We start from the raw sequence: 25,777 nt of genomic DNA, 5'->3' as shown, positions 1-25,777 counted from the left end.
TCCAACGGGAGCCCACTTCCAGGACCTGCACATGGCGCTCGCGGGACTGTGCGGCTAGTGTGTGTGCACCCTGGGGCCCAAGGTGTGATGACGGAGCAGCTGCCTGGAGAAGCTGGAGGCAATAGCAATTTTGTCACAAGCCTAAGGGAGCCAGCCCTTCAAGGTGTGGGAGGGCGCTTATGTTGGGGAGAGGGCTGGCCATGGGCTGTGATCCCTGAGGAGGCCAGGATTTCTAGATTTCAGCCTGTTTCCTTTGAGATGCTTGATAGGGTGGCATTGGTGGGTAAGGAGTCTGGACAGACGACGTAGGCAAAGATGACCTGGCTCAGACTGTGTTGAGAAACCTTGTGCTGGGATGGAAGAGGTGCAGGGGGACAGAGAAAGACCAAGTTTGGGGATGTGTGTGTATGCAAGAGTCACCCCTACACTCCCTCCAAGAACAAAAGAAAGTGGATGCGTATTCTGCTGATATTTCTAACCATGGAAGGGAGCCAGGGCTGGCAAGCCAGGGGATGCCTTTTCCCTTTGTCTGTTCTGCTTCAAACGAGCAACAGTCATTGCCAAATCATGGCCTGGAGTGGAAAGTGAAATTAATCATGCACTTAAGCTATTCACAATTATTCTGCACCACTTGCTGTCCAACCCCTAACCTGTCATTATGATGCATTTGTTAGTTTGAAAACTGAAAGTTGCTCAGTTGTGTCCGACTCTTTGTGACTCCATGGACTGTCCCATGGAATTCTCCAGGCCAGAATATTGGACTGCATAGCCTTTCCCTTCTCCAGAGGATCTTCCCAACCCAAGGATCAAACCGAGGTCTCCCACATTGCAGGCAGATTCTTTACCAGCTGAGCCACAATGGAATGTAATTCCCTAGCATGAATTCCAACTCTTAAAATATGTACACATATAGTTTATGTGCTGGGCCTGTGACCTGAAGTCCCAGGAGAAAGTTTTTGCTTACCTCTACATCCAGGGTGGCTCAGGAACCCTGACGTGGGAGGGGAGGTTACTAGATATATGAAATGAAGACCATGTTTCAGGAATAAAGACCCAGGAGTTTCTGCATAGGCCAGAGATGGGATGGTGTGTGTAGGGGACTTGTGGGTACAGAGAAGAGTCTCATTAAAATCAGCGAGACTGGTGGTGGCCTGGGATTAGGGCAAAGAGGCCACAGCCCTGGGACTGTGTAATCAGAAGCAAAGGGCACAAACCCACCCAGAAAGGCCATACTAGGCCAGGGGCAGACACCCAGTAGGCACCACATCAGGGCAGCAACCTGCAAGAGTCCCCCCCATTCCCCCGACGAACTGCCAGGGAGCACATACACAGAGACAACAAGGAGCAGAAGGGAACAAAACAAAACAAAACAAAACACTGATATCAGAGGAGTGAGATCTCTTGGCTGACAAATTTAAATGCTCCTGCTCCTTAACCTCCTCTACCCTTTCATAGCCAAAGACGTGCGCAAATGAAGCCTGGGTCCATTTGAGAAAATTTGCATCTTCTTAGCACCGCTGAGCCTTCATTACATTTCAACCCTACTACCACAGACTAAGATCATACTAACCTTTTTAGGGTGGGAGCAAAGATCACATTGTTGAATCACACTCGTTACCTAAAACTTTTTACAATTCAAATTTGCAAATAATTATGGGGTTCTTACCTTTTCCTCCTCCCAAGGTACTTTTTCTAAATCAGTGATTGGTTCTCAAATTTTGATGTGCACCAGAGCCACCTGGAGGGCTTTTAAGAGTTTTACAATTTTCTCCATACAGGTTTTGGACATTTTAAGTATAGATAGGTGGTTTCTGTTCGTTTCTTTTGCAATCATTAAGAGGAATCTTCTCTTTAAGCACACCTTCTAACTAGTTTAGGTTTATATGTAAAGCTTTTTTATTCTTTTTAGTAGACATTTTTATTGAACTATAATTACAATACAGAAAAGTGTGCAAATCTTGAGTGTCCAGCTTGATATTCATAAAGTGAACGCACCTGTGTAACCAGCACCCAGATCATAAAGCAGAACATCACCAGCACCACAGGCTCTGCCCTGTGCTCTTCCAGGCCCTGTGGGGCAACAGAAACCAGAGGGAAACTAATGTGTCAATTATGACTCCACTCAGAGAGAGCTCAAAAACTGATGGTGATTTAAGTCATGACAGTGCTTACATTTGAGAAGTGAGGCAGTGACTAAACAAGGGCACTGATTCCTGTCACCGTTCATGATTAATTCTGCCCATTTTGAGCTTCATCTAAATGGCATCAGAGCATGTACTCCTCTATGCCTGTTGAAAGCTACTGATATTTACGTATTAGTTGTGTGCAACTGCTACTTTACTAAGTTCTCATAGCTTTTCAACAAATCCCTTTAGGTTTTCCAAATATAAAATCAAATTTGCAAATAGTTTCCCTCTACCTTTTCAGTTCACATTTCTTTCATCTAATATCATAGCCTAAAACCCCCAACACAAAATTAAGTAGTAGAGGAGGAAGTAGGCCTTGTTCCTGACTTTAGTTGGAAAGCCTTTCATATCAACATTAACATGCTGGCTTCTGGGGAGAAGTACAACGTAAAATGAATTACTCAACAGTTTCTGCTTATTGAGTATACTTAACATAAATGAATGCTCAATTTTGTCAAATATCTTTTCTGCAAAGATGGAATTATCATTATTTTTCTCCTTAACTCTTTAACATAATATACTAATATTATTCTTGCATTCCTATAATAAATCCAAATTAATCATGACTTAATAGTGCTTTTGAATTATTTGCTAATGTATCAGTGCAATACATGCACTGATATGTTCCTGTAAGAGCGGTTGATAATTTTCTCTTTGGTATAATCTTTGTTAGGTTTAAAAAAACAACTCCATCATGTTCACTTTACAAAATGAATTTAGAAGTCTTTTTTGGTTTGTATTTTCTTACCCTTTGGGGTTCAAGAGTCTCTTAATAGCCCCTGGAATTGTTTAAACAATATTAGGATTATTTCATGACAGTCTGGTAGAAATACCCTTGAAACGATCTGGGCCTGATATTGTTTTGGTAAAAAGCCCATTTGTTTTCAAATTTCTGTATCAAGTAGGGTAATCTCGGCAATTGGCATTTTTCTAAGAAGATATTATTTTCTAATTTATCACATAAAATTGCATAGTCTTTTAATTTTGAAAAATTTCCTGGTCTATGGTTATTTCTCTTGCTACTGACACTTTTCCTTCTTTTGTTAGAAAGTCTGGCTGTTTGTCTTATAGTGTCTTCTTCCTTCCCTGTTTCTATTAATCCCTTCCTTCTACTTCCTTTGGGTTTGCTCTTTCCTCCAGTTTTTAAGACCTGAGTAGGTAATTTTAGCTTTTCCCATCTTTACTGGTCTTGTTCTGAAACTATACATTTCCTGCTGTAATGGGTTCCAGTCTCGTGGTCATGTGCTGGTGTGCTTCCTCTGTCTGAGGGGACGCTGGACTCTCCTTCTCCTGTTCCTTGAGACAGCTTTGAATAGGACTTGACGGTAATCCTTCTCAGGTTTTGTTTTTGGCAAAGTGAGTTTTCCTGTACTTTCACGGGGAAGCGGTGCCCTAGGATGCCTTTTCTTTGTTCTCTGGCCCTGTAAGTTCCCGTTTCACTTTCACAGTGATCATCTATGTCCATGTATCGGGTCTATGTATGCTGACCTTTCTTCCTATATACCTGGCCTCTCTGTTTGTCCTGTGGTACCTATCCAGTCCACTTTGGAGTCTAACTCGAGCGGGGCTTTGTCTCATCAGGTTTAAGATGCAAACAGGACAGGGCCCAGGCTGCTCCTGCACAACGATCAGACCACACTATACTGATCTAACACTTACGTGCGTGTGGGGACCTGTACGACCCCTTCCAGTTCCAGCTTTTGCTCTAAGACTGGCCCACTGCACTTTCTAGTGAGAAAACTGTGGGCAGTGTTATAGCTCTGTTCTCAAGGCTGACAGAAACCAGCTGCCTGCCTTTCACTTCCTCCCACACAGATGCTGAAACTACGCTGGTCAGTGGGTTGTCCAACACTGCATTTTGAAGTTCATGGGGACGCCCTGTCATCTGGCTTTGTAGGATGGGGTCTGTGGTGATCCTAGTTACTCGGGTCGAATGGGAAGACTCAGAAACTACCCTGTTGCCATCATCTTCCTAGAGTTTAAATTCCGTGGGATCTCTATTGTAGAAAAGAGAGGTTTTAAAAATAATTTGAAGGTGGTTATAACAGAAATTATAACTAGGAGTTTACTGTATTCAGGTGGTATGCTAAATACTTAATATGTATTATCTCATCTGACCTTCTGGAGAAGGAAATGGCAACCCACTCCAGTATTCTTGCCTAGAGCATCCCCTGGACAGAGGAGGCTGGCGGGCTACAGTGCATGAGGGTCACAGAGTCGGACACGACCGAAGCGACTCAGAAACCCTTGTCAGATCCTCTCACCTCCCTTTATCACAAGGGAGGTTAGGGTCCAGTATGACACTGGTGAGCTGGCAGGTGTGGGACTTAAACCCCACTCATGCGACTCCAGAGCGCCTCTTTTCAAGAACGCGCTCAAATACCATCAGACCCAACAAGCCACAGTTCCAAATCATGTACCCCTGTTGGAAAAAAGTTCTATTTAGTTTAAATATTTATAAATGATTATTTAAAGATCTAATTAAAATGTACACATATTATAGGTCAAGTCTAAAAGCACCTGTAGATGATAAATAGGTTGAATTGTGTTGTAACGACCTGATCAACCTTGTTTTCATGCATATGTCCAAAACAAGGGTTCTCCTACCACAGTTTAAAAAGTACCACACTGGAGGTGAGGAAAGAGCATAGGGAAGAGATTGACCGAGACTTCATAATCCCCCTTCTCGTTCTATTACCGCTGCTAAAGATCAAGTATGCATATGAAACAGTGCTTATAATTTATTTTATTCATACCTTTCTGTAAGTAACTATTTAGAAAAAGTTCGGAATAGCTTCTCCACAATTCACAATGGCCTGGTGGTTTTTTTGGTCAATATGCTGCTGTGGAATTCAACATTCACTGGCCAATAGTTTCTTAAGAATGCCTCTCAAAAGCATGCTGTTTAGAATCACGCGGAAACATATAATGTTATGTTATTAAATTACACAAGGAGTTAGAAAATATTTAGCAGTTTATGAAATACTTTGACCTTGGAATTCTATGTCATACAAATACAGATAATAACTTTTTTAATGCTTCCAACCACTAATGGCAATTCAGGGGGAAAAAAAATTGGGGCTTTTTATATAGTTCTAAAGCCATTACATATATGTCATTTTAACTCCTGATGTCTAAGAAATGTCTTAGTTTGAGATGCAGGTGTCTAAATTTGTCAGGATTTAAACCAGTGCAAACTGGAATAATTCTTGGAAGGATGACATCTATTGTTAGGTTTATTTTTTTCCCCACCATCAGTTCTCTGATTTTATTTCTATTAAAAAAAAAAAGAGTTGACTTTGGCAAACTGAGGTTTATTATTATTTTTTTTTTCAAACTGAGGTTTAAACTAAGCATGTGAATAATAAATGAGTCACTCTGTCATGTATATACTAGGTTTACCCTAAGGGTACTTTTTTTTTCAACACTAAAAAATAAAAATTTAGATATTACAATATCTAAACAGTGATACTAGTAATTTAATTTTTATCCTGATACTTTACTTGTAAACCTAAAAAATCCAACATTTATTTTCACCAAGATTTTAACTTAAACCTTGTCCCTCTGGTGAAGTGATTTCCTTCTCCATTTCAGAACTACTCTCGTAACTTTGCCACTGAGCGAACGGTAATGGGTGTGATTCACTGATAAACTGATTACTAATAAAGGTTAAGTTTTTATACCACTCCTTTACAATTCAGGTAGGTCACAGAATGAAGAAAACAGCACAATGAAAAGCAAACCCCAGTCCTTAACCTCTAAGGCATACATTACCTTCCCACTTACCTGAAAATATTACAAAAATATGAATGACTGTGTATGGAGCTATACCATTAAATTTAATTGAGAGGTGCTATTTATTTTCACTTAAATGTTTACTTATTTAACTTCAAAAGATAAGAAAATTATCAGTTTGAAATCAGAAAAGCTAAAACACTGGAAGCAACAACAACAAAAAAACCCAAATGGCTAAAAATAACTCAGTTATAAAAATACAGTTTAAAATTTATCTCAGAAAAAGAAACAAAACCACTAAATGTTTTTCCCTCTAGGTAAGACAGCTTTCCCTGGAGAAAGGAGGAAAAAAAAAAAAAAAACGACTAATGATTCGAGATTAAAATCAAACATAACTGTTATTTACCCCAGCAACATCTAAAATAGATGACCCACACAGCACAAAACTTTCCCATTCACAATCACATACAGTTAAATTACTTTCTCCTCAGTTACATAATAGTCTTTTTATAACAATCTCCCTTTAGGAAATTACTGTATTAGTTAAGCCTATTCATTCTTGCTATGAAGTTAATTTCATTTGTATAGGCCACAAAAGTTTAATTGGCACATTTTACGTAAGAATAAGACAAAATAAGTCACTCTTCTTTTAAAAATTATGGGATCATCTGTTTTCAAAGAATAACCCCAGATACTTAATTCATTAAAGCAATGTTCCACCATAAGCAGTCAAGCTTTTTAAATGATCACTAAGTGCTCACCCGAAGATTACCAATGCTATGTGAACTGTAAACTTCTTTTGAAGATTTGTGTCCATTTTATAATATGATACAATTATGTACTGAAGTTTTTTTTTCTTTAAGATAACCTACATACATACAGTTAATTTGCCTCAAAGAACTTAGAAATACAGTATAAACATTTAAGAACCACGATGAAGTCCACTGTGGTTCAAACTTCAACAAAGATTTTCTTGAAACCTAGTACAAAGGTTACTGGCTCAAGAGCATATCCCAAAGTGACATCAGCACAAGATTTGATTGTAAGACTACCTCTTAAAAAAAGAGCACACTTGGTTATCCATGGCTTTAAACCTTGAGCTACAGTTAGGCTACAAACCCTCCCCACCGCCCCCCAGTCTAAAGTTAGTCACGTGGAGATGTGTACATTCTCTGAGCACTGTTTAGAGTCCTTGGTTTTCCAACTCTGATGGAGATCTCGAAGGCGCTCAGAAGTCCGTGTGCTTACGTTCAGGGCAGGATGAACCTTACAAATGCCACTTTCCTCCATTAGTGACAGGCCACAAATTCCAAAATATGCATGCAAAGCGTCTGAAAATAAGACATTTTTTTTTTATCACAACAGGCATTATTATTTGTACAAAATATTCAGCTACTTATCAGCCCATTACTACATTAAAAATAAATTTAGAAAAATACTATAGTTTTGAAATATTTGCTTTCTCAAAGTCTCAAACCTCAAATTTTTAAAAACTAGATGATCAAAAGCAGATGATATTCAAGAAAATATCACTAACAAGGAAAACAGTTCCTAGCTTAAGAAGTGAGTCCACCAACATCTTCTGTGACTGAAGAATAAACAGGAAGAGTACTAGCAAAGACTCCTCACTCTAATGGGTTTTCTCTTTTGCTGACAACAGAATATGGAAACAAAGATGTTTCTATCTTAAAAGGAACTTTTCTTCTTAAAAATGAAAATAAACAAACCTCAGAATCTAAGTAGCACAGCATTCCTTGCTAAGTTTTACCTCTGACAACTCCTAAACCACACAATGCCAACTCTGTGTTAAATGAAAGAAGACTTGAGCAAAATAACTCATTCTGGAATGCTGTACTATATTTAATTTTCCTATTTCAAGTAATGTCAGTCACTCTAAAAATATCCGACCTGATAATAAAAACAAACTCAGACATTCTGTTTGGTTGTAATACTGCTACTGTTCACACCAGAACGATTCTGCACTGACCTCACTACAGTTTCCCATCTTCCGGGGCAGTAACTTTCTTCCATTAAATGACCACTGAAATCACATGGCTGTTGCCTGCATGACAGCCTTATATGGGGCCCTAAAAGTACTCAGAGTGCCGCTGTTATGGGAACACTTACAAAAAATAGATTTTGTACTGGTCAAAATTTTTTTCTATTTTTGAGTTGGTCATTATTTATAGCTTCATGGGCTATTAAGGTTCAAAACAAGTCAAAGTGTATCAAAAGAATTAAAGAGAAAGGTTGACTTACATAAATATCATTTAGTTTTCATAAAAGGAATGACAGATAGTTGTACTTATTCAGTGTTATTTGTGAAAAAGTTATTTCACCAGTTAGGCCCAAGTTAATCTCTTTTTATATTTTTTTCAGAGAATGCTTAAGACTTCTTCTAGCTCGCTTTCCTCTAATTTTCACACCCAAAAAAAATTTTTTGATTTTTCCTATTCTATTTTTCTTGCAGTTATGTTAAATTACAAAAGGCACAAAGCAACATTAAATTTTATTGTCTAGAAATGAGAAAACTTTTCTAGGAAAAAAATGCAACAGAAAACACACTCATAATAATGTAAAATAGGATCTTACACATTCCAGGTAATGTAAAATTTTTATTCCTCAAAAGGATTGTTTATACAAGCTAATGAAATAGAAGTTAAACATTTCAAACCTTAAAAATAAATAATAATCTCATCTGTAAGTGATGATGTATTCAAGCGCTTTAAATGTAGAAATATATATTTTCTTCATAGTAAAACTTAATTCCTTTAATAAATTTTTCCTGTTAATGTATATAAAATCTCTTTGTGTCAAATCTGTCAATAGATTGATTTATTAGAACCAATATGTTCACATAAGAAATGCTTTTCAAGAGTGTCATTTCTCTGTTCTCATTATTTGTTAAAATAGTACCATGTACTGGTTGAAAACAATGGAATCGATACCAAAACAACTGTTTTCTTGAGGAACTTTTAAAACAGATTTACAGCTATGGGTTACAGATGCCAAAAATTTCTAAATATTCTCAGGTGGCACTAGTAGTAAAGAATCCACCTGCCAATGCCGGAGATGCAAGAGACATGGGTTTGATCCCTGGAGTAGGGAATGGCAACCCACTCAAGTATTCTTGCCTGGAAAATCCCACGGACAGAGAAGCCTGGTGGGCTACACAGTCCACAGGGTTGCAAAAAGTTGGACGTGACTGAGCAACTAACACTTTCGAACACTTAGAAATAAAAAGCATTGTACCTTTTGTTTAAAAAAAAAAAAGCATATTTTGCATGAAAAAACAAGTAAATATGGATATAAGGAAATATTCCTGCTTTCTTCAGGTACAAAAGTATGATTCCATGAGCCCTTTATTTGTATTTCAATTCAGGTACATATTCTGACCATAACAGTTCTATGACAAGAGATGAGGTAAAGAGGTTCTAGGCTAACAATAAAAACCATGATATTATTGCAATGTTGTAAAAGCAATCATATTTTGAATCTAGTTTCATATATTTATAGCTAATACTTTGTCATTCTGCTTATCAAAAGCATCAGCATTCTGACTTATTTTTAACAAACTCTTGAACTGAGATTTTGGAGGCTGTAAATAGATCATTTTACTGGAGGTGAAACCTAAGAGGGAGGGGGAAGTAGCTTGGAGAATGACTTCTGCAAAGAATAAGAATTAGTTCTCTTTTGGATTTAAGAGTAATTTACTCTACACATAGCTCAAGTGACAGCTAATACTCCTAAAGATTCTGGATGAACCAAATTATTCTATTTTGAATTGGGACCATTCAGACCACCTGTCTTATTGTCTGCAATAAAATAATACATTGCTAAGTGACATATTTAGGAAAAAAGGCAAACTATATCAGTATCTTGATAATCAAACCCTTCCTTTACACCTATTGTAAATTTAAACAATTTACCTTCTTAAAAACCTTACTTAAAGTAAGTTTATAACTGTGGCTATATTTTCTATCATATACCCTTTCTGACAAACGCTTAAAGATCTATTTAATAAATAAAACAAAGGTTGCTCTGGATTTACACAAAAAATAAACTACCTGGATGACTATCTGGCCACTTGGCAAATCCCCCAACGAGGCGATCTTGAGTGGATAAGATGTAATTTCTATTTTTCTCAAAGTTAGTATACTGGAAAATTTTCAGAAGCTGAAATGACAGTAACAAATATAAATTTATTGACATAAAACCTTCATATCAACCTGTGGCTCAATTTTCAGATATATATAATTTAAAAATGCTTTTCTCTAGTTAAGGCTCTCAAAGCAAGCCTAAGGGACTTGAACATTTAAAATTATCAACCACATTAACTTTTTAAAAATCATCTACTCTCATTTTCGTGACCCATTCACTATTTCTTTCTTTTGAAACAGATCCAAATGACTTCTCTGCAACATATTCAAAACACAACTTGCCGATGTGTTCAACTTCACCAGTTATTTTTACAAGGGCAATTTTATTTACCCATATTCTAACTCTTATAATAGATTTCTGAACTGTTAGTTATTAACTATAGTAATGATAAGTAAAAATATTTCAAAAAAAGGACAATAAAAATTATTAACCACATGCTAAAGACATTTTGAGAATAGTAAAAAGTTAAAGCTCTTTAATTAAGACAGACAAAAGGTGAGACAAATACAATTTTAGCATAAAAGATTAAGTAGCTTAAAGATTCAGGACATGTATTGTTCTTTTTCCCAAGATCCTATTAAATAGAAAAAACAAAGGATAAATCAAATTGTGAAGAGAACAGGGTCAGGGGATAGTGAGCACGTAAGAAAGCTCACAAAGTGAGCTAAGTGTCACAAAGCAGCTGAAGGTGTGCTAATAATATTAACCAGAGAGCCACAGAAAGTATTAAAGAGTAACAAAGCAGCATCATGTCTCAAAAAGCAAAATAAAACCAATTAGAAAGTTATGGTACTAATAAGAAGCAAATTTATTCATTCATTTTTATTTAATTAATAGAATATAAGCAGAGGCTCTTTAGACTCCTGATACTAGAAACGCTTTCTAGTATCAAGTGGCACATGGGTCATTACATAGAGAGAAGAAACTATAACTGTACTTGGTTAAACAATAAAGAATATTTACATGATTCTAGTAACTGGTTATTAGTTTTCAAATTTTAAAATCAACCTACAGGCAAAGCATAAAATATCTGATCACTGTTACTGAGCGAAATACGAATGTTACCTAACTTGACATTATACAAAAAAGGTAAACTGACAGATTTAGAAGGAAGAGGAAGAGAAAAGGTTTAGAACTTAAAAAAACCAAAAACCAAAAAACCCAGTAACAATTTGCTGGAAAAAAGGGAGACCAAATCATTTTTCACAGCTGGGAATCAACGATAATGTCTAAATGTGTTAAGTCAAGCAATCAGCATGTTTAAAGTTATTTAAAGATATCTATAAGAATTAAAATTTTTAAAAGTTGCCTCTAGAAAGTTGTCAAAGGCCACCAAAATCATACAAAAAGACTCAAGAACGAACTTGAAGGGGCTCATACTGGTTAGAGATGGGACAATCCGAGCATTAACAAGAACAATGTAATGGACTAAAACAGATAGAACATATTAAAATCTATGAGTTCACAATGGCGCTCAAAGTGTAAAAAAGAAAAAAAGCCTAAAATCAAATTATTTTATTGGAAAACTGTAGAGGATGCTAGAGAACCAATTTAATGGATGGAATGAACGTTATTAAAATTAAAATAAATAATCATCTGTCTTTCTCTGTACAACCACATCTTCAGTTAAAGTGAAGTTCTTTACAAAAGGATACTAGTTAGTAAATTTACAGGGAATGATAGAGTATCTCCAATTAACAACCCCCAATGACATAACGGATCTAAGAAATGATGCTCAATGGCTGCTAAAACCATTCTGTAAGAAGATGAAGCTTTTACACACCAGCAACAAACAATCCAAAAGGAAACTAAGAAAGCAATTCTACTTATAATGGCTTCTAAAAGAAGCCACTAAATACTTGAGAATACATTTATCCAAGGAGGTAAAAACTTTGTATGCAAAATACTATAAAACACTGGTGAATGAGATTAAAGATCTAAATAAATGGAAAAGCATCCCCTCATTATGGATAGGAAGACACTGTTAAGATGTTAACACTACCCAAAGCAATCTGTAGATTCAATGCAATCTCCATACAAATGTGAACAGCCTTTTTCCTAAGAAATGGGAAAGCCAATCCTAAAATTTGTGTGAAATTACAAAAACCACCTTTAAAAAGAAAAATGTTCAGGACTCATACTTCTTGATAACGAAACTTACAATGCTACAGTAATTAAAATAGTAAGGACCAATGCAATAGGATGGAGTGCACAGAAATAAACTCTCACATACAGTATCGGATGACTTTCAACAAAGGTGCCAAGACCACTTAATGGGTAAAGAACTGTCTTTACAATAAACAGTACTAGGAAAGCTGGATATCCACATGTAAAAAGATGAAGCTGAAGTCCTTGATTTACACCATTACAAGAATTAATTCGAAGTGGATCAAAGACCTAAACGTAGGAGTTAATACTAAAACTTGTTGTAATAAAACATTGGGGAAAATCTTCTTAACATTGGATTTGGCAATGATTTCATGGAATAACAACCAAAAGCCCTGGCAACAAAAGAAAAAATAGATAAATCAGACATTTCTCCAAAGATATACAGATGGTCAGTAAGCACATCAAAAGATGCTCGATATCACTCATTATTCAGTTCAGCTCAGTCGCTCAGTCGTGTCTGACTCTTTGCGACCCCATGGACTGCAGCTTGCCAGGCTTCCCTGTCCTTCACCATCTCCCAGAACTTGCTCAAATTCATGTCCATACCCATCAGGATGGCTATTATAAAAAACGGAAGAAACAAGCACTGGTGAAGATGTGGAGAACCGGAGCCCTTATACGTCACCAGGGGGAATGCAACATGGTGCAGCCATTGTGAAAACCTGTTGGCACCTCAAAAGGTCAAACACATAACTACCATATAATCCAACAATTCCACTCCTAGTCAATTACCTGGAAAAAATGAAAGGAGGAGCTTGAACAGATATTTTACACCAATGCTCATAACCACCTTATTCACAATAGCCAAAAGGTGGAACCAATCCAAGTGTCCACCAGCAGACGAACAGATAAATATAATGTGGTATATACCTACAGTGCAATATTACTCAACCATAAAAAGGAATAAAATTGTGATATATATGACAATACTGATGGATCTTGAGAAATATAAGCTAGACACAGGACACATATTACCTAATTCTACTTATATGATGTACCTAGAATAAGCAAATTCATAGAGACAGAAAGCAGAAAAGACGTTACCAGGGGCTGGGGGAATGGAAGAAAGGGGAGCTATTGTTTAATAAGCAGAGTTTATATTTAGGGTGATGAAAATGTTTGGGGTATAGATAATGGTAATGATTACACAACACTGATCTGTACACTTACAAACAGTTAAACTGATAAATATTACATTACATATATTTTACCACCATAAAAAAAAGTGAAGAAAAACAGGTTGATGGGGAACTTTATAATGGATAAATCAGCTCTAACAACTCTGGAGCCCTTAGATCAAAAAGGAGAGACAACCAGAGACTGATTATATTATATTCCTCTTGATGTGATGCAATAGGAAATATACATCATTCTGAATTGATATTTAATGATAATAAGGAGTTATGGCTGAATTTTTAGAAGACAGAATATTACATCTCCATTCTTTGAAAAGCTATCTTTATTTAATGATTGTACTGAAGAATTTCCAGATAAAGTAAAAAAGGGTTACCTAGGAATTGCTTTAAAATAATACAGTGAGGAGGAAAGTGCATAGCTGTATGAATGAATGAAGGCTGGCTTTGAGATGAGAACTGCTGAAATTGGCTACTGTACATATTAAGTGTTCATTATACAACAGATGGTGAAACAGTGGAAACAGTGTCAGACTTTATTTTTTGGGCTACAAAATCACTGCAGATGGTGACTGCAGCCATGAAATTAAAAGACGCTTACTCCTTGGAAGAAAAGTTATGACCAACCTAGATAGTATAGTCAAAAGCAGAGACATTACTTTGCCGATTAAGGTCCATCTAGACAAGGCTATGGTTTTTCCAGTGGTCATGTATGGATGTGAGAGTTGGACTGTGAAGAAGGCTGAGCACCAAAGAATTGCTGCTTTTGAACTGTGGTGTTGGAGAAGACTCTTGAGAGTCTCTTGGACTGCAAGGAGATCCAACCAGTCCATTCTGAAGGAGATCAGCCCTGGGATTTCTTTGGAAGGAATGATGCTAAAGCTGAAACTCCAGTACTTTGGCCACCTCATGAGAAGAGTTGACTCATTGGAAAAGACCCTGATGCTGGGAGGGATTGGGGGCAGGAGGAGAAGGGGACAACAGGATGAGATGGCTGGATGGCATCACGGACTCGATGGACATGAGTCTGAGTGAACTCTGGGAGATGGTGATGGACAGGGAGGCCTGGCGTGCTGTGATTCATGGGGTCGCAAAGAGTCGGACAAGACTGAGCAACTGAACTGAACTGAACTGATACACCATTTTCTCTTTTCACTATGTCTGAAATTTTCCATAATTAAAAAAATTAAAATGGTGTACCAGATAAATGGTACTAGAAGTGAGGAGACTAGAAAAAACATTCTATTTTATTTACTTCAACCACATGTATAAATTTTAAGAGAAAAAAATTAACATGCTATACAGATGATGAATATACTTTTGTTAGATTCCAGAATATCAGGCCTAGGTGATACTTGCAATTTTAGGATATAGAAAACTTGTGGGTACTCAATGGCTAATAATCTTATGGATTTACACGTATCAAAAGACAGCAGAGATGGGGAAAATGTATGATCATATTAATGAATACATTTCAGAAGGCTTATATAAATGAATAAAAAAAAGAAAACTTTAAATGGTTTTTAAAGGAATTACCCATGGTTTGTCTTTTAAGGTATTTTCCCATAAATCCATTACTGGTATGTTCACACGGATCTTCCATCTAGATGGACTACTGGTAAGTTTCAGTTACAAGCTTTTTATAACACTACACCTAGTTTCTTACATAGGCTCTGGACACTAGAATTCTGTAAGAATAAAAAATTTTAAGTAGTAGAACAGTAACTGAATTCTGTGGAAAAACCATACAGAGACCAGCTTTGCCAGAGCAACAGGAAAAACTTTTTGGCTTTAACCTAATAATATTTAATGAACATTAAAAAGACCAAACCCTTTAAGCACAGTTTTTATTAACAAACAGTAAAAGTTTCTCATTTTTATTATTTCTCTTACCTTTAGAGTTGCTCCAACCCAAAAAGAGTAACAGGTATCAACAGGCTTATTAGGCCTTCCATGATAACCGTTCTGTTGTCTCATTATACACCACCTTTTTATCCGGTTCAATTCTTTTTCTGAAAAAACTTCTTCTAGTTTACCCATCAGGCACAGTGATGCAATGCCACAAAAAGTTGATCCTCCTGTTAATTAAAACCACACAGTACTTTAAACTTATTAGATGTCTAGGGAAGTAATATGAAATGATTGAAGAAAAAAAATGGTTAAGTAATTCTAGAAAGCAGTGAAAGAAAGGTAAAATTAAAAGAAATATAATTTTACTTTTATATTACTATTTTATTTACTTATATTTCACTATTTAAAATAACCACTAGGCACTGAGGTCTTCAATATGAACTTGATGAAACAGAAAAAATTTTTAAATAATTTAAAAGTATAAGAATCATTTTTTTAATGAAAAATGTAAGATTTAGAAAGTAGTTCAAAATTTTATGGTTAATGGGAGAGCTGAAACTAAAGTCTAGGACTACTACTTCCTGTCTACCACTCTTAAACACCTGAGTCTGATTTTAATTCCCTTAAAAATGACAGTGTACTGTTTATGAACTAAGGTCCCATCTGCCTAAGCTACAGACTAATTTTTACATATAACATAAACTAGAGGCTTATATGCAGTCAGCTTCAGAAATTTAAGGAAGAAAAAGTCAAAGTGAAAGTTGCTCAGTCATGTTCGATTCTTTGCAACCCCATGGACTATACATACAGTCCATGAAATTCTCCAGGCCAGAATACTGGAGTGGGTAGCCTTTCCCTTCTCCAGGGGATCTTCCCAACCCAGGGATCAAACCCAGGTCTCCCTCATTGCAGGCAGATTCTTTACAGCTGAGCCACAGGGGAAGCCCTTAAACTTTATCTTAAGGGAAGCCTTAAGTTATCTTCAGGAAGAAAAGTTCCTTAAACAAAGGAATAGAAGAGGGAAAGGAAAGAGTGTGTGTGTGTTGGGGGTGGAGAAGAAAACTGTATCTGGAAGTAGAGGTACAACACGTATCCATGCTCACTATGCTAGACTGAAAAGCGGCCCACCCCACCGCACCTTCCACCGCTGCCCAGTGATCGCCAGGTCCTGGTCCCTGGAACACAGGCATGTTTCCTTATATGGCAAAATGCACTATGAAAGCGTGATGGAAGTTAAGGACTGGAGATGGGGAGATTATCCTGGCTGGGAGACACCCTAAATGCAACCACAGTGTCCTTGTAAGACAGGGACAGAGAGAGACTAAACTACAATCAAAAAGGAGGCAACGGAAGCAGAGACTCAAGCGATGTGACGGCAAACCAAAGAACGTGAGCAGTCCCCAGAGGCTGAAAGAGGCAAAGGGACAGACCTCCTGGCACCTCTAGAAAGAACCCGCCCTGCTGACATCTTCATCTGAAGCCCTGTAAGATGCAGTTCAGACTTCTGGCCTCTGGAGCTATGAGAACAAATTTGCATTGTCTTACACCCCTAAGTTTATTAAAATGTTATAGCATCAAAGGAAACACTATAGTCACAAAGGAAACTACTTTTCTCAGGAAATGAAAAGTCAGTATTTCTCCACATAGGAACAAACGAACAAATTCCACCACTTTCCACTGGCACTATCTGATGTCAACTCCAAACAATCTGAAAATACTCCATATTTCCAATTTATTACAACTTCATCTACAGATTTTTATTAATTCTAGCTCTTTAAATAGATTGTTCCTAATATGTGTCATTTTGCAATTCTCTTTTTGGTGCTACAAATCTTGGTTATATTCTCTGGCAAAGGAAAAGTGAGCATTTGCACTAGGAAATATAAGACAGCTATCACACTAAAATGGTCACTGTCAAAAAATAAAAACAAACAAATAAATAAATAAAGGGTCACTGTAAGAACTATTTAGTCTTCAGATTTTTTTCCAATGGAAAAAAAAAGAGCAAATCTATGTTAGCAATAAGTGTATTAAAAGAAAAGTAAAACAAATATATCATAACCTTTTAGATTAATTTCTATTCAGCAACTATCAATCTTATTCCTCTTTCAATGACCTACTAGTTTCAATTTCTCTTTTATGAAGCTGCCCATGACTTCAAGTATTACACATCATTAAATATAAACCCTCTAACAGAAAGTACATAATTTTTAAAACTAACTACACCAAGAAATAAAGAAGTATTTAATTGTTGCTGCTGCTGCTGCTAAGTCGCTTCAGTCGTATCCGACGCTGTGTGACCCCACAGACGGTAGCCCACCAGGCTCCCCCGTCCCTGGGATTCTCCAGGCAAGAACATTGGAGTGGGTTGCCATTTCCTTCTCCAATGCATGAAAGTGAAAAGTGAAAGTGAAGTCGCTTAGTCGTGTCCGACTCCTAGCGACCCCATGGACTGCTGCCCACCAGGCCCCTCCGTCCATGGGATTTTCCAGGCAAGAGTACTGGAGTGGGTTGCCACTGCTTCTCCATTATTGCTACTTTCCAAAATAATTGTTGGAATTTTTTAAAGCAAGCCAGAACAATTCAAAATAAAAATACTCTTTACTTTGCCCAAACAACCAGATTTTGAAAATAACAACTTCTGAAGTAAGTTTGGACTCTGAAGAGCCAAACAGTTATTACAAAGTCTATGCTTTAAGCTAAAACTCACTTATCAACATTTTTTCCTAAGAGGTTCCTATCTAAACAATTCTAAAAAATCAGTTCTAAAAACCCGGATTAAAAGTAGCATGGTAGAAGAGTGTAAGAGGCAGACATGAAAACAGCAAAAGACAGGAAACATTCTGACAGTAAGTATATACTAAAGAGCAGGTTCGAGAACTCAACTATAATATGTTCTTAAGGCTAAATACTAATAGGATTAGGTCAATGATTCCTACAAGCTTCAAAAAATTTCGAGAACATCCCTTCATTATATTAAATTACAATTTAAGAACTGCTTCTCATAATAATGATCGAAATTCTAACCTTTGTTCATTATGCCTGAATGGAAGAAGGTTATGTAAATGAATAACCTTCTTTATCGAAGGCAGTAAGAGAATACTAAGGCACATACAAATAAGAGAAAGATTTCCAGACAGAGACTGGGATACGTATATACGGTTGGTTTCCAATTCTAAAAATGAGCTGTGTTTGTCACTGGTTTGCAATTTTAAATAGGGGGCTTACCCAAAAATATCGTCTGAGCCAATACCTGGAGGATGTGACGTGAAGACTGGGGTGGCAGCAGCAAGCGCGTCACGGTCATCTCTGCTTAGTAAGTGGGATACACTTACGGCTGCACGGGGAGGGGTCTGGCACCTGGGAAACGCCTGAGGAGACGGGGTCTGAGCTCACTCTTGTGAAGGGTGTTAGTGGGCACCCTGGCTGAGGAGATGCTTAGCAGTGCAGGAGACTTGTGGAACAGACACCAGAAAATGAGATTACGTTCTCTGGGATGTGAAGCAGAGAGGGCCGCTCAAATCTGATACTCTCTGATGGAAAGAAAGGAGAACAAACACGACGACTTCACAGAGTGCCCGAACTGCAGTGCTCCTTTTTAGAAAGACGTCTCTCTTGCCAGTGTAGATAGGGATAAGACAAGGAAGGGAGGCTACACCAAAGCCTTCCAGAACAGTACTTCTCAGCCTGTCTAACCTCACAGCACAGAAGAACATTAAAACATCTGATATTTGTAGGACACTCAGTGGTGACCTGAGGAGCTCTAGACACCCAGATCTTGGCTGCCCCAAAAGCTGAGTGAGCAAGGAGCAAGCGAGCAATAGCTCGGCAGGCCTATAACCCTTCTGCAGCGTATCCTGTACCTTGGCACCCTGAGAAGGAAGCCCTCCCCTCCACAGCTTTAGTCCTGAAACCTACCAACCCAAAAAGAGAGGTAAAAGATGTAAGCTTTTAGGCATGAACCACAGTCCATCAATGATGGTCTTGTTGGGTGAGAGCCTACTTGAGTCAAATGGACTCAAAATCACTACTTGTGTGACTCAGCAAGACTTTTTTTTTTCCCATCAGAGAGTATCATGTTTGAGCAGCCCTCTCTGCTTCACATTCCAGAGAACGCAATACCATTTTCTGGTGTCTGTTCCACAAGTCTCCTGCACTGCTAAGTATCTCCTCAGCCAGCGTGCTACTAACATCCTTTAGTAGAGAGCTCAGATCCGGTCTCCTCAGACATGTTTTTGCCAGATTTCCTCTCTGTGCGACTGTAAGTATATTTCTCCTTACCAAGGGGTGATGACCAGTGACACGACTGCTATTGCTATCCCGGTCTCATAGAGACTCAGGCACACACAAGAATTAAGATGTCCTCATCACAGGATGGCTTCAGAGGAAAGTCCCAGACAGTGTTCTATATGCCCCTCAGTGACGCGTGCTCTACAAACACCACTGAGGAGGGCGTCAGCACGTGAGAGAGGAGGAGCGACCCGAGAGGCTGGGCCCTAGGGGAAGCACAAGCATTACGTTTAAAAAACTTTCATACCTGTTCTGTGGTTTACAAACCAGTTGCCCTCTTATCTCTAACAAAGAAAGAAGAACGCCTCTGAGCGACTCAGTGAGGAGCCTAAGCTGCACAGCTAGTGTTAGGGCTGAGACCTGAATACAGATGTGCTCTGTCCACTCCATCGTGCCAGCAGAGGGACGGACACGCCAAGGGAGCACAAAAACACAGCTGTGAGAAAGAGGAAATACGGAGTTCATTCAGAAAGCCTCCCTGATCTGAGCTCTTTTTTTTTTTTTTTTTTAAAGGAGCATGGAAGTATATTTTCTTCCACATGAAAATTTTCCACTTGAAGAGTTCAGGCTATTGATATGCTGACAGACTGACTACTGCTCACTCTTCTGGTTCTGCCAAAACTGAGGGAAAATGTGAGAGAGACTTGTATTTGTGTGTGTAGTGACCATATGCCATACACAAAAATGTTTTATCCCTATGACTTAGGACAATTACATTAAAGACGGTAAAAAAATTTTTTTTTCACAAATTCACTGATTCATGTTCAATATTCTGTATCTAACTTTTTAGTGAAAGTGAAGTCGCTCAGTCGTGCCCGACTCTTTGCGACCCCGTGGACAGTAGCCTGCACCAAGCTCCTCCATCCATGTGGTTCAGGGCAAAAGTACTGGAGGGGGTTGCCATTTCCTTTTCCAGGGAATCTTCCCAACCCAGGGATCGAACCCAGGTCTCTCACATTGTAGACAGACGCTTTACCGTCTGAGCCACCAGGGAAGTCCTTTAGTATTACACTAAATAACAGGAAGCTTTTTAGTATTACACAAAAAAGAAAACTTGCTGTTTTCTCATAATTTCTTAAATCCTCCCAAGATGCTTTCATGCAGCTAATAGTTGAAAAGATTACTAGAAAATACTGTTTGAACATTCTGGTCTGAATAATCTTTGAATGATTACTGACCTAGAAGAGGCTCAAACTGGCACAACAGTGTCAACAGGGAGAAGTAGCAAAGAAGATAATCAGGCTGCATCAAGAGTTGAGACAAACTTCTAAGGTCCTACATGTTGAAGATATCATGATGTTATTTAAAGACAAAAGAAACCACACATCCACTTATTTTAAGATGCCTTACCATGAGATTCAAGGCCTGCTCCCTGTGCCAACCCATTGTCATAGGACTGAAAAAGAGAAACATATTCAGTTAATACTGAAATAATAATAAATATGCTGTCATGATGCTAATTTTTCTTCTTGATCTAATTTTCTCTCTTTTATCTTTCAAAATATGTATTCTTTCCCACAATAAAATACATCTAGGCATTTTCAAATACCTGATCTTGTCTTATTCACCAAGCTGAATCAGTAAATGTATACACTAGGCACATTCTGAGAACAGACTGTTCAAAGATGGCACTTACATATTTAATCTTTACTCAGTAAAAAGCCTCAACCTTTATTCCTCTCCCACTTGCAAGAGGTATGAGTTTAAGGAAAACATAAGGATTTCATACTCATATATATAACATTATAAATACAAAACAAATCTGTTTTGAGGCTTTTGGTTAGCTGAGGATAATGGTGTCCTACCTAAAATTTGAATCTCCCCACATATCCCACAAAATCAAAACAGGATAAGAATAATACAACTAAGCAATTATCCTTCAATTAAAAATAAATAAATATTTTTTTAAAAGAATAATACAACTACATACAACTGAAACTCTATCAAAGCTAGAAGACATGCTAAAGCTTCAAATTACCTGTCTACAGAAAAAGAAACATCAAATCTCACACTCCTGATACACTTTTGCAGAGAGCAAGGGCAATTCACGAAAAATCGTGAGGAAGAGAGAGGAGGGGGGCTGTCTAAGATTACCTAAAATTACTGGCTCAAAAGGAAAGGCCTCCTTAAGTGTGAAATTATAGGAAGTCCTTGTTTTGCATTCTTCCAATATACACAAATTCCAATAACACAGTATGCCTCACATTTCAGTAATGGTATAGTATTCAGTAACAGTATAGTAACTATGAGCAATTACAAAAGTACAAACTCGCTGCTAGCTCCTCAGCCCACAAATGACTACATAAATAACAGATGTGTATCATGAGCTAAGAACAGTCACATCACCTTTTTCACAGTCTGTTTGTTACTGGTCACTGCATGTTATTCAGCATAGCAACGTATGGGGTTGTGCTGTTTCTTTGTATTTTACTGAATAACCAATGTGATGTTTGCAAAAAGTCAAAACCAAGGAAGAGACTGGCCACCAAAGATAGAAGTGCAGTAAAGAAATGAAAAGCAGTAGCACTGAAAGTGAAACAGATCAAGCAGAGTAATAGAAGAAATAGTTATCATGATAGTGCTGGCTGTTTGAGACTAGATATGAAGTCAGAAAAACTAGGTGAAGGTGAAATATCTACGTGAATGAACAAAGTGGCTATCATGAAAAGGAAGAAGATGTTCTAGAGAAGTGATGTTGGCAAAAACTTCACATGAAAGGAATTCTCAGGTATTTCACAATGACAATGCAAAGGACGAAATGCTGGAAGTTGACACAATCTTAGAAAAGAGAATAATCATTTACCAAGACAGAAAAGATGCCTGCTCCATACTGTAAGTTATATAATGACAAGACAAAGAAGGCTATTCAAACTACTCCTTATGAATTTTCTAAACTTTTCCAATATTGCTAATGTTTTAAATTACAGTGTACTAACAAATATTGGTTTACCATTAAAATTTCTCTATACATTTATAACTGACAGTAACATTAATAGTTTTAAATGTTCTGGCAAAAAATTTATAAAGGTCACAGAACAAGTGTCATTTTTCCCACTGGTGATTAAGATCACTTTCCATGGTTTCAGCCAGCACAACCATCAGTATAGTCTGGGGCTACCAGTCAAAGCGAGGATGCCCGTACTAGAGGAGTTCTGGTAGTGTTGAGCACTCACCCCAGGAAAGGGGCAGAGGAGGGCATGCAGGCCAAGGTGGCAGCGTTCTGAGGATGTAACTCTGGTGAAGACAGAAGAAGAAAGAGGAGAAAGAAGGGCCCTTTGAAGATCAGATAATAAAGCAAAACTCTAAGGAGCAAACTTTAAAAACCCAGGAAACAGAAAAGAACTCTCTCTTAGCAGAAAATCATAGAACTCACTACCCTTCCCTAATCACTATACAAACAAAAACACACTCTAAATTTAAAAAATCATACTTTGTTCCTCTGCACTGAAAAGATGGCACTCTTACTTAACTAGGAATTCTTGAAAGAAAAACAAATCCACTAATGACTAAACAGAAAAAGACAAATCTACACAAAGGAACTCTGAGTCTCTGAGATGGAAACAAGGCAATCGGAATGAAAATAGCTCTGTACAGGAAAATCTGCCTTCACCTCCAAAGTATGGTGAAAAGCAAAAGAAAACTACAGTGAAGCACCCCAAACTCAACTGTATACCCTCAAATAGCACTTGGGAAATGAAAAGAGATTTAAAGTGAAGAAATGAAAAGGATAAACAGTAGGAAGAAATAAAGAAAATTAAATGATTTCAGGAAAAGACATTAAGGGGCATGTAAGAAAGGCTGAAAACAACCAAGAGAATAAAAATGAGATAAAGAAGTAAAAGGAGTTGAAGAGAAAGTGGTTGAAATGAAAGCTGAGCAAAGAAAGAAAATTACACAAAATTGCAATATCTAAAGAAAAAGGAAAAACAATGGACTACAAGTAGGGGTCAGCAATCTGGAGCCTGCAGGCTAAACCTGGCCTGAGGCTGGTTTTCTGTAGCCCTGAAGTTAAGAAAACAGTCAATCTCAATCCTAATAAAATAACGCAAATTTGGAAACACACCAAGGTATCATTTTTCACCCACCAGATTGGTAAAAATAAAAATACTGCAACAACATTCTATTGGTGAGTCTGTGTAGACAGAGGCACTCTCACACACTGGTGGGAATATACACTGGTTCATAATTTTGGAGTGAAAATGAAAATTTATGTATGCATTTACTTTTTGATCAAGCAATTCCACTTCTAGGAATTTATTTTGAAAATACATTCCCAACAATGCATAAGCATACATGCAGAAAGGATTAGTTTCAACACTGTTCGCCTTAGACATACCCTATATATAGAATAGCTGAAAAAAACTATGATGTGCACATAATGGAATACTACAAAACTGCAAAAAAAGAAAAAGAATGAGGAAATTTTTTTTGACTTGATACAGGGTGGTTTTTCACTTTCAAGCAAGAAAAGCAAAATGCAAAAAAGTACTCTTTTGAGTGAGAGAGGAGGATGAACCAGAAACTAATGAGAACATTTACCTACAGAGTGAATGGCAACATGGCACCAAACATGGGAGTTAGGTGGAGGAAGGAGGCCGAAGATAAGGGAAGCCCTTGTGAGTTACACAGTTTTGAACCTAAATTCTGACTTTCAAAAGCAAGTTAATATATCACATATTAAGGAAATAAAATCAACAAAGTTGGGCAGGGGTGGGGGGGAGCAGTTATCCTAAAGTAGAATCCAAACAAACAATTCTATTTCAAATAAATGACAGACATACTAAAGGTTGGGGGTAAGGTGGTGGTGGTGGGAATTTAAAAAAAAAAAAAAAAAAAAAGTGTTTTTTAACATTCTGACAGTATACCTGTGGGCTCTAAGCAAAAAGAACCAAAGCATTCTGGATAAAAGGAGTCAGGTTTGTCACTGTCCAAGAAGGAAGTTACAAATGAAAAGAGGAAGATTAAAATGAACTGAATGGAGTTAAAAAAACAAAGATCATGGTGTCTGGTCCATCACTTCATGGCAAATAGAAGGAGGAAAAGTAAAAGCTGTGACAGATTTTCTTTTCTTGGGCCCACAAGAATCACTGAGGATGGTTACTGCAGCCACAAAATTAAAACATGCTTGCTCCTTGGAAGAAAAGCTAACGACAAACCTAGATAAGTATGTAAAAAAGCAGAGACATCACTTTGCCTACAAAGGTCTGTATAATCAAAGCTATGCTTTTTCCAGGAGTCATGTAAGGATGTGAGAGTTGGACCATAAACAAGGCTGAATGCCAAGGAATTAATGCTTTTGAACTGTGGCGCTGGAGAAGACTCTTAAGAGTCCGTTAGAATGCAAGGAGATCAAACCAGTCAATCCTAAAGGAAATCAACCCTGAATATTTGTTGGAAAGACTCATGTTGAAGCTGAAGCTCCATTATTTTGGCCACCTGATGAGAAAAGTGGACTTATTGGAAAAGATTCTGATGCTGGGAAATACTGAAGGCAAAAGAAGAGGGCAGCAGAGAATGAGATGGTTAGACAGCATCACTGGCTCAATGGATATGAATCTGAGCAAACTCTGGGTGATCCTGGAGGACAGAGGAACCTGGCGTGTACAGCCCATGGGGTCGCAAAGAGTCAGCAACTGGACAAATGGTGCTGGATTCAAATTAGCATGAACTCGGGCTTCCCTGGTGGCTCAGACGGTCAAGAATCTACCTGCAATGCAGGGCACCTGGGTTCAAGTCCTGGGTGGGGAAAATCTCCTGGAGAAGGGAATGGTTACCCACTCCTGTTTTCTTGCCTGGAGAATTCCATGGACAGATGAGCCTGGCAGGCTACAGCCTATGGGATCAGAGAGTCAGACATGACTAAGTGACTTTCATCGTTTTATTAGCATAAATTCGTGGTTTTTGATAAATAGATATAAACGTGTGGATGTGTGTAAGGGGGATATCTGTGTATACATATATACATTTCCTACCTCTGAGAGAGTGGCTAGAAGCAATGACAACCTAGTACCAATGAGCACATTTTGTGTCCAAATCCTGGTTTCTAAACACCACCCTTTAAAAAGAAGAACCAGAACTTCTTGAAGAAATTACCAATTTTAGAAATGAAGCTGGGAAATTAAACTATGAACCCGGAATATTTTGTGCCAGAGAACAAGGATGTGCTCAAAAATGAACGGGACATGTCAAAAGGGCATAACAGCCTGCATGAAGGGGTTTTTGCTGGCTGAATCTGGGACAGCATCAAAATAA

General features: G+C 37.7%; 1 protein-coding gene across 1 annotated transcript in view; it reads right to left on the bottom strand.

The window, feature by feature from the left end:
- Window positions 1-6,006: 6,006 nt before the first annotated feature.
- LOC120852640 (geranylgeranyl transferase type-1 subunit beta) overlaps window positions 6,007-25,777 on the bottom strand; it is a 53,098-nt gene continuing 33,327 nt past the window's right edge. The window contains exons 6-9 of the mRNA XM_040225977.1: window positions 20,876-20,921; window positions 15,278-15,462; window positions 9,989-10,097; window positions 6,007-7,252 (exon numbers count right to left, since the gene is read on the bottom strand). Coding sequence (XP_040081911.1) covers window positions 7,071-7,252; window positions 9,989-10,097; window positions 15,278-15,462; window positions 20,876-20,921 — 522 coding nt within the window. The 3' untranslated portion in view covers window positions 6,007-7,070. The remainder of the gene's footprint in view (window positions 7,253-9,988; window positions 10,098-15,277; window positions 15,463-20,875; window positions 20,922-25,777) is intronic.

The sequence above is a fragment of the Oryx dammah genome, unplaced genomic scaffold (genome assembly GCF_014754425.2).
Source record: "Oryx dammah isolate SB20612 unplaced genomic scaffold, SCBI_Odam_1.1 HiC_scaffold_26, whole genome shotgun sequence".
NCBI classification, from domain to species: domain Eukaryota; kingdom Metazoa; phylum Chordata; class Mammalia; order Artiodactyla; family Bovidae; genus Oryx; species Oryx dammah.
This window is presented reverse-complemented; position numbering and strand designations above follow the sequence as displayed.